The sequence below is a fragment of the Cucurbita moschata genome, unplaced genomic scaffold (genome assembly GCF_002738365.1).
Source record: "Cucurbita moschata cultivar Rifu unplaced genomic scaffold, Cmos_1.0 Cmo_Scf00007, whole genome shotgun sequence".
NCBI classification, from domain to species: Eukaryota; Viridiplantae; Streptophyta; class Magnoliopsida; order Cucurbitales; family Cucurbitaceae; genus Cucurbita; species Cucurbita moschata.
This window is the reverse complement of record NW_019268523.1, coordinates 5,941,462-5,951,685: the sequence shown is the minus strand read 5'-3', so window position 1 is coordinate 5,951,685 and position 10,224 is coordinate 5,941,462. Positions and strand designations below refer to the sequence as shown.

Below are 10,224 nucleotides of genomic sequence, written 5' to 3'. Positions count from 1 at the left end.
AAAAAAAAAAAAAAAAAAAAAAAAAGCCTCAACTTAAACCAGGATGGTTTCAGACTTGTAAATAATTATTTTGTTGTAATGAATATAGGCGCTGGACAAGCCACTATAATGATTATGTTTTTTGTGAGGTTTGTTTTCCTCAAGAATGGTAAGAGAGCTTTGAATATTTCGCAACAAAGATTTCAAACATAATCTTTGCATATCATAAAAATTAAACAAAAAACACATGGCACAGGGACATAACTACATGTGAAGTAGAAAATGGCAAATTCAGGGGAAAATTCAACGGCATAAGAGAAGAATAAGATGGGCTCCTCTAAAATCTAGTGTTTAAATATAGCATCTAGTATTTGACAATGACTCCAATCTCCTTGTTCCGACATGTTTTGAACGGTCAGAGGGCAGCTGGCCAGTGTCAGTAGTGGATAGCTATCAACTATGATGGAATTAATGGTGGGCAGCAAATTCCCACCGGAAGGAATTGCCATGTCCATTGTCCACAACTTTTTTCATGGCATCCCCTCTCTACGGTATTACAAATCTAGGGAGGACTCTAGAGCAATAAAGAACATTTAATTCGCTACACAAAATTGGAATTGAAAGGTCAATCCCAAACTTTGGAAGTGCTCAAATCAGGAAAAACATGCACAGTTTACAGAGGTAGTTAATTAACTATGTTGTAAAATCCCAAAAGAGGGACAAGTGCAACAAAATTCAGAAACCATTAATTTTCAACCTAAATGTGTAGAGATCCCAGAAATCCCAGGCTTCAAATGGCGAAAATAAATTTAGTTCATACCAAATAGACATTTCATCAAACACATTCCAGGCAGTACTCAAAACAGTCCAATAACCATCCTATAAAACTCCGCCTAACCCAAAATGGCAGTCAGGAAAACGCATTTCAGAACCAAAAGTGAGTTCAAGGGTATAATTTCTTTTTTTTTTTTTAAATCTTTTTTGCCTTACCTTTTTGAGGGCAAGAGCGAGGCGTTTGCTATCGAGCTTCCCAGGCATGGAATCAAGAAGTTCACGAGCGCAACTAAAAGCGCGATTCTGGAGAGGAAACGGCATATCGGAGGCTCTAACGCGAACATTGAGACGATCGCGGTGCTCTTGATGCTCCCCCGCCTTCTTCTTCAAAATAAGCCCATTTAGAAACTTGGTGCGTCGCTCAAGCTCCATTTCCGCTCCCTCCATGACCCACCAACACTACAATCTCATCAAAATGGGGAAAAAGACCGAACCCCACCTTCTTGTTCTTGTTCTTGTTCTTCGAATTAAAAAGCGATCAAGGACGGCATTGGTGAAAGACAAAATGTCTGGCGGAAGAAGGAAGAGGACAAGGGGAAGGGGAAGAAAAGGAGAAACAGTGGCGCCAGGAGGAAGCCGAAGGCAGGGGAGGGTTGGAATTGCGAGACAAAAATCAATTCTTTTTTGTATATAAAAATAAAATTGGGTTGGTGTTTGTGGGATTCTGTCTTTGAACCAACGCATTGGTCAAAGACGAAATCCAATAAAATTCCCACATTTTTATTGCTAATTTATGCTTACATACCCACCATACCCAAAACCCGCCTTTATTTATTTATTTAAAGAACCCTAAAGTTCTTAATCATATTTTTACCTATAATTTATATACAAATTTCACCCTTAATCAATTTACCCATCTATATTCATAAAAATATTTACTAAATTTTAATAATATTTACTAAAATAATGTTATTAATTAAAGTTTAGGAATTAAATTACTACAAATTTAAATATAGTTGAAGACCAAAATATATTTTTTTAACTTTTTTTTTTCTTTTTAGTTTTTTTCATCGATTTATTTAATTTTTAAACAGAATATTTTTGATAAATTTATATAAAAAAATTTTAGTTTTTCTTTTATTTAAGAGATTGGAATTCCTAATCCTTTCACATTAAAAAAAATTAACCCAATTATAGAATAATTTTACAAGTCATTATTTATTCATTAATTAAAATGTCTAACCAAATTACATTATTGGGGGTACACAATATAAATTTTAGAAACTTTAAGACAAAAATTCAAAATCTCACTATATTAACAGTTTGTATGAACATTTTAGCCTTTTTTTTCTGTGGATATTGGTAAAGTTTTAATTTTGGTGCAAATATTTTAAGTTTATTAAGAAATACATTTTTCAAATTTTGTTAAAATGCCCAATATAATTACATAGTTTGGGTAGATTTTTTTTTGTATAAAATAATTGGGATACTTGCAAATTTGACCAAAATAATAATAATAATAATAAATTAAATAAAATATTGTTGAAGCTACAAGGAAAAAAAAACATAAAAAAGACTGATAATTTATGTAATTGATATCATCCCAATTGTATTTTATTTACAACAAATTTTAAGCAAATAAATAAATACTATTGATACATCAATATTATAGTTAAAATTGATCATATATGATTTACTTCAATCTATAATTTACTCTTATCAAATCTATGATTTTTCTGGTTTGTTGTAATGTAATTCTCATTATACACATTTATAAATATATGAGGTCGTGACCCATATAGGTTACCGAGCCATTCAAGGTATAGAGTCATGCCTTAAACTTAGTCGTGCCTCAATTAAGGGGAGGCGAACTTTGTTCGAGGAGAGGTGTTGGATGAAAGTCCCACATCGGCTAATTTAGAAAATGATCATAGGTTTATAATCAAATAATACTATCTTTATTCGTAAGAGGTCTTTTGGGAAAGTCTAAAGCAAAGTTATGCGAGATTATGCTCAAAGCGAACAATATCATACCATTGTGGAGAGTTCATCTAACAATTGACACAAGTACATTGTAGTATATAGATCATTAATGCAACAACCATACATTTTAATTATATATATTATTGATTTAGGTTTTTTAAATAGTATGTCTATTATTTATATACCCAATTATTCATATACTTCCACGACAATAAACTACCAAAAAAATATATATATTTTGTTACTTAATTTTTGGTCTAAATAATAACTTAAACTATTTCTTATGTTTAATATGATTAGGAGAAAAATAAGATATTGATATGATTACGTGAACCAAACCGACAATTATGCCAATAATTTGGGACCTTGTTTTTCACAAACTGGCTTTTAGTGTTTCTCATCTCCTTCACCATTCTTGTTTGTTTGGATTTTAGTGTTCACAAACTAGGACACTCTAAAATGATGGAAAATCTTCATTTAGGCAGCAATGAGAGGAGCGAAAAAAAAATGTTCGTGTAAGTTAAATGGAGACGAGGATGAAATATATTCTTTGTCCTAATTCTCGATCTTGCCTTGCTCCCCACCCCATTCCTTCACCCATTTTTATTAATGAATTATTTGTTGACATGCACTCTCATGGCATTGTGGGACTACTCCCCTTTGAATAAAATACACCTTTTGTTTGACATTTAGTCGGACATGACTCTGATATAATGTTAGAAATAACGACTCTCCACAATGGAATGATATGGTCCACTTTGAGCATAAGCTCTCGACTTTTCCTTACTTATGAACTCATGATCATTTTCTAAATTGACCAAGGTGGACTCCCTCCCAACCATCTTCAACATGCACAACCCCAATAGATGCATGAAAAGTTATGACAAAATGATACGATATAAAGGAAAGCAGAAGCGGAGTTCTTGTACATGATGATGAAAGGAAAAATGTTGGGACCTCATGCGCCGGGGGATCCTCTTCTTCTTTTTACGACGGTATGGACGCGTACGCTACGAGGCAAGGAAACAATATTATATTTATTATAATGCTGCGACGGTCACTATTCCTAATGGTTGTCTAATATCAATAGCTCAAGTTTCTTTCCCAGATCACATAGGTGAAGAAAGGAGAAAGAACCAAACACCTATTTACATCCGAAAGGTGAAAGAAATTGCTGTAGAATTCGAATTCTCGCCCGACAAGAAAGGGGCCCAGAAGGTGTGCGAATCGACTGGTGAGTCCATAATCGCACGTGTGGACCATGTGTAGAATAGTAAATACACATCCAACTACCCACTTAAAATAGTCGCATAAGAAAATATAGAATGATATGATAGGTCTCATTCATGATTGTATGTGCTTGTATCTAACCCTAATAGCGGGGCCACTTACTAAGTATTTCTTAAAATATTCAAGGCATGTGCTACTTTTATTTTCCAGGTAAAGACAAGGCTCCCCTGTACGGTAGACGGTGACATCACAATTGAGGAGACCATGTCACATGCATAGGGTAGTTTGCAATTTAAATTTCGTAGATTATAGGTTGTATCTATTTCATTTCATAGCATATAGGTCAGTATAGGACATTTTTGCTTTATATTATTTCAATTTTGGATATTTTATTTAAAAACCTTCTAGAAAACATGAAGTCCATGACTATGGTTTTATGATAAAGTTTGAATGAAGTATTTCCGCATAAAATATCTATAATATGTATATAGTAGCGACTTTAGGTTAAGTAAAAATCTAGAGTCGTTATAGGTACCCATCGTTGATCGAGCATAAAACAAAATTAAAAATAAGATTATAAATATAAGAAAAGAAATATTACAATAATGAGATCGTTCATTTTTAATTGCTTAATGGAGAAGCATTTGGAATCGTTAAAAGTAACGGCAGGGTGACCTTAGCGCACCACCACAATCTCTACTACAACTAACTTTTCTTTTCTTTTCATTTCACTTTTCCTTTTTACCCAAGTTCAATGATGGGCCGAAAAGTACGCGAGCAGGCCCACCAAAGGAGCATTGATGTACGTAGTGGGCTCGGACTCTTCAAAGAATGACCTCGAATCCGGAAACGCATCCGACACGTTGGGCCCACCCACTACAGCTCCGACTAACACATTCGGGTTGGGGTTCGGACTCAGAAAGTAACGAGAACCCGCCTTGCACCCGATCCGAGCCGGGTGGGCCTGAACCGACGGCAACGAACTAGCCCGGTGATGAATCCTGCGGGGGTAGCGCGCACCGTATCCAACCATGTAGGACATCTCCAGCGGATTATCGCCCAGAATATAATCCACCTGGTGGGACCCAACAAATATCAGAGCCGTTCATTTTGTATGCATCTAACGTATAAAAATAGTGTTTTCAGTTTCGGATAGGGACCTGACGCTTGGCGAGGTGTCGGAGCATGGAAGGGGATGCTGAGAAGGATCCACATGGCACATTCTTATTGGCGTGACTAAGGTATTTGGAATAAGTGAGTAGTAGGAAAGACAGGGAGGTAACATGCTGCATGTTACTTCCTCCATTCTTGAACATCAACCCACCTTTACAACCAAATACAAATCCATAATTAATAGTTAATTAATTAATTAACCAAAAAAAAAAAAAAGAAAAAAAAGAGAGGAAAATACCAGGAGAATATTGAACTTGAGGATGGGAAATTCCAGGTAAAATTGAGCAAATAAATTGGTCAGCATTTTGCCTGAAAGATGTGAAGTATTCTGCTCTCCCCATCAGCACTTCCTGCAATTTACAATTCCACGTGGTGATGATTGGATCAGCCACGCCAGCATAAAGAACCAAACCAAAAAGGAGGAAACAACAGAGCGAATGAGAAACACGACACACAAAAAGAAAAGAATATGGAATTACGTGAAGCTCAAGAAAATTAGCGGGAAAAAAAAACCAGAAAAGCAAAAGGGTAATGATAAAAGGGCGGAAATTACGCGGGAATGATGATGATAAGGGTATGGGTAAGGGTAAAAGAGTAAAAGAAACCTTGGAAATGAGGACGTTAATTCCGGCGTGCTTGTTATCCCAACCAAACTCGTTGATGCTATCCCCAGCTCTGAGCACCACCTCGTTCCTGAAAATGTATTCTCTGTATTCCCGCCTTCTCGACGCCTTGTGCAACCACACCGCTCCCCACAGCAACTCATCCTGATCCAACGTATTAAGAATATTTTAATGCTAATTATCATATTTGATCTTTTATAATACACAAATATAGTGTTGTATCTATTTTTATTTCTTTTATAATTTATTTGATAATTATAAATAGGAAATTTTAACGAGTAAATGGATACATTACCTGATAACCGTTGACATCGCAGTAAAACGGACACACGGCATTCCTCAAACTGTCGCTGTACTCTCCTCTGTGCCTGTCTGCAAATTCAAACACCTAAAGCAACAAACAGTCAATACGCTATTTACTGCTCACGGTAATTTTCTTTTTCTTTTTTTAATCTATCGGTAAAGGTAAAAAGCGGTCGGGATTGGGTGTGAAAGCGACGTACCGAAATGGCTCGATTGAGAAGCAATCTGGAATAAGAAGGGTCACGTGATCTGAACACTATGGAAGCAGCGGCCAAAGCAGCGGCGGTTTCGCCAGCCACGTCAGACCCTGGGTGGGACCCATCGATTTTATAAACATTACGAGGCGTATCCATGTCCTCGGGTCTTTCCCAGCAGTTGTGATCGGAGTATGGTTCGCCGATTTGGACGAAAACCACACCCGGAACCGACGTCGCCTTCAGTAGATAGTCCGTCCCCCATTTCACCGCCTTAACCGCATTCCCCAGCTCCGGTCCCATGTTGCGCCAGAAGTCGATGATGCTCCACGACAACATGGTCGTCGTGAACGCCATCGGAAACCCGAATTTTATGTTGTCTCCAGCGTCGTAGTACCCGCCGCTCAAATCTATCTGTAATTAATTAAACAATTGAGAATCCATAATTTTTTTTTTTTAATCATTTATAAAATTAAGTAAAAAATAAATGAAATATTTATACGGAATAATAAAAAGAACCAGATATTTGATTATAATAAAATATAAAATATGATATATATAATAAACTATAATTCAGATAAAAAAAAAAAAATGCATACCCCAACGGAGGCGCCATCATGGATGGCAGAGTCGTGACGCCATTTGAGGCGTTGGTCGGGCGGGAGTTTACCGGAGCGCTGGCCTTCGAAGAAGAGGATGCATTTGTGAAGGGCGTCGTAGTAGTCGTGTTGGGCAGCGGCCGGAGGGGAGAGGAGGAGGAGGAGGAGAATGGCAGTGGCCGGAAATAATGGAGAAGTGGAGGAGGCCATTGTTGCGGAGCTCATAAGGTTGGTGCTTCATTTTATATGGAAAAAAAGAACGCATGATTGGGACCCCAGAGGATGCGAGGTGGGGTCCGAAGGCAAGAGATTGTTGACCGGGTTTGACCTCCGTTCGGGTCGGGTGACTTGCTTTATTGACGGAGAACGCATGGAAGCGGCATTCGTTTAATACTTATAGAGTGGCGTCCATCACGCACATTTTTGGTTTACTAAACTTTGGATTTTGTGATGATTGATTTTGGCATCCTAATGTTTTTGTTTTGTAATATAAATCTTCTTCATGTTTGGTTACAAATGTAATGATTAAGCTCTTCGATCAAATTAACTATATATATATATTTCATTTACATATAAAATAAATTTCTTAATATAATATATATCTCACTTCAAAATCCATTTAAATATTCTGAAACATTCTTATAATTTTTTACTTATGAAAAAACAAATGCTAAAGGTGAAGTCAGGTCAGGATTGACTTGAGATCCACTTCCACCCCATGTGCACGTTAGCGTAGTACAAAGATGGTTTCAAAGGCTTAACCCCCACACGTGTGACCTTCTGATGACCATACACACATTCAACGAACGCCCTTCAGCCCAAAACATGTGGTCCATCATGAAGCCTTGGCCCAACCTTGTTGTAAAGTTTGGAATGGTAAGTAGGCTCATTATTGGAACACCTCCGACCTAGTTTGATGATGTTGTTATGTTATGTAACATGTAGGTTTAAGGTTTACAAAAATAAGGTATTCGTCTAGTAGATCTACATGCATATGTGTAGGGAAATACTTGCTAGAATGCATATCTTAAATTTTATCAAACTTGAAACCGTAGTTGCATGTGTTTGTATTTCTCGATCTAAACACTAAAATCACTTATTAAATATTTGTAAATGTTCCTCTTATTATATTCAACTTTTTCATTTTTTCGGTGTAAAAATAAGTGTCCCATGTGACAGTGCCATGGAATAAATCCATAAACACTCTCTTCAATATTTCAACTATTCTTATGTTATTTAGGATAATTTAGTAATGTTCTTCATTGAATTTTTTGCAAGGGATTTTCGATTCTTATTTCAATGGTTATTAAATTCATAACAAAATTGAAGATCAAATGATTTTCAAATAGATTTCTACTCACCATTACTGTACAAAGAGATAGAAAAGCAAAAAATGTCAGATTTAAAAGAGACATGGTTAAATGTATATATTAAATCTTTATTTTCTTTTATTCTAATTTCAATTAGGAGAAAATCACAACCAATTATATTTTATATCTTCAATAGATTATTGCAATTATTTAGCTTAGGTCAATAATTTTGTATGAATTCTAGTCAAGCTCAATCAAATAGAATTGGCGAAAAAAAAAAACTACAAAGAATGCTTGTCCGACAAAAAAGGGGCCTAGGAAGTGTGCGAACTGACGGGTGGGTTCATACTCACGCGTGGGGACAGTGAAAAAAACCAAGAAAAGAAAAGAAAAGGAAGCAATTTAACAAGCCCAAGTGTAAGTACGTGGGCTAGAGTAATAGTCTGGCCAGTTATGTGCGGAAAGGCCCTATATTTTTTTTGTTTTACAAATACACGTTTGTCACCCATAATTATTTTTTAAATACAAGATAAAAGGATAAATGAAAGTTAAAGTGTATATCTGCCAACTCCATTATTATTTTAACTTAAAACAAAAGTTGAATCATATAACCAAACGAACTAGAAGGAAGGGTAGATTTCAACGTTTTTAATTAAGGTATTACGACCCAAATTTCCACTTTTTTGACCTAAGTTTGAGATAAGTTTGAGAGTATTGATCGCAAGAACATGACTGCGTTCATAATGGGAGGTAGAATCTAATGCTACATGTTTTGCGGTTTGGAATTATTTTTCAAAAAGCAAAAAAGTTAAAGGGAAAAAAAGAAGTCAAAATGTGGATTATGCCAAATTCTTTTCCCTCATTCACGGAGTTGAGTTAGGGCGTTTCTGAGTGTTTTTTTTCATTTTTCCCAACATAACAACTTTTTTATCGTTTTCATGCGTTTCTACCACAATTATAATTTCATGTCTTCCATCAAAATTTTTTAATTATTAGTTTCAACTATAATTTTGACTATTTGCGAGCTTGGTTGATTTTATAATTTGTTTCAGTATTTTAAGGATGGTTTGCCAAATAATCCTTAATATACTTACACTTGTTTGGTGGGATCATATTTAATTTTAAACACTAATCAACCGGTTAAGCAAAGTAGTTAGGAACTGAACCTTTTATAAAGTAAAGACATGATGTTTGATGTTGTCTTTGGTTTTTGACCCAATCTTTAATGTTAAATTTGAGTCAATTACGGCGCCATGTGTTGTCCATCAACTATGGATATATGCATTTTATTCTCTACTTTTCTTCTATTAAAACAAGACTTGTTTTTAATTAAACATGTTTCTTCCATGTAATTCAAGCATTGGACAAATATAACCAAATCAAATATATATTTGAAGTAGGGATGCTTATAACATTAAAAATTATAACTTAAATTTTTTTAATTCAACCCCTGTATTTTAATCATAAGCTTAATCAATCAAATTGAAAAAATTTAATATATTAAGGACTAATAACATCATTGGGGGAGATTTTCCCAATTTAATTAGATTTTAAGTCAAATTAAAAAAATTAAAAAATTAGTTTATTTATATACGGCAATAACTCAACCAACTTGAATTATCTAACTCAAATCTTAAAAATTGGTTGGGTCAGATCTTTTTCTGGGCTGAGGTGAAATTTCGGAAAACAAAAAATTTGGGTCAACCCGATCAACCTAACCCTTGTCAACTTGTGTAGCAAAGATTTTTATTTTTAACTAAATCATATTTAATAAAAAAAAAAAAAGGAAAATGTGAATACATTTAATTGGTGGGACCCAACACGTGCGAAAAGGTTGAAGGCAAAAGTAGCACGCTTCACAGGAGTGGACAATGGACGGAAATTGATAATGCGAAGAGCGTGAAGGAAGCACCCCTTCTCCACCGTCCGATTCGCTTTCTTTCATCATAGATCCAATTTCAGTGGAGGGTGGGCGCATGATGAGTAGTATAGACTCAATCTCAGCCGTCAATTGTCTTCCCGCCACCAGCCAGGAGCCGCATTTTAAAAGGCAGTG

The 10,224-nt window shown here is 35.4% G+C and overlaps 2 protein-coding genes across 2 annotated transcripts in view; both read right to left on the bottom strand.

The window, feature by feature from the left end:
* The window catches only part of LOC111445494 (dynein light chain LC6, flagellar outer arm), a 2,391-nt gene extending 945 nt beyond the window's left edge, over positions 1-1,446 (bottom strand). The window contains exon 1 of the mRNA XM_023083909.1: positions 970-1,446. Within this exon, the coding sequence (XP_022939677.1) occupies positions 970-1,200 (231 nt within the window). The 5' untranslated portion in view covers positions 1,201-1,446. The remainder of the gene's footprint in view (positions 1-969) is intronic.
* A 3,074-nt stretch (positions 1,447-4,520) lies between these two features.
* On the bottom strand, positions 4,521-7,091 carry LOC111445492 (endoglucanase 8-like). The gene is made up of 7 exons (XM_023083907.1): positions 6,859-7,091; positions 6,266-6,673; positions 6,058-6,150; positions 5,745-5,906; positions 5,378-5,489; positions 5,127-5,290; positions 4,521-5,041 (listed from the first exon to the last, which is right to left on the bottom strand). The coding sequence occupies exons 1-7, from the start codon at positions 7,081-7,083 to the stop codon at positions 4,718-4,720; spliced, it is 1,488 nt and encodes a 495-aa protein (XP_022939675.1). The 5' UTR covers positions 7,084-7,091; the 3' UTR covers positions 4,521-4,717.
* Positions 7,092-10,224: the final 3,133 nt, after the last annotated feature.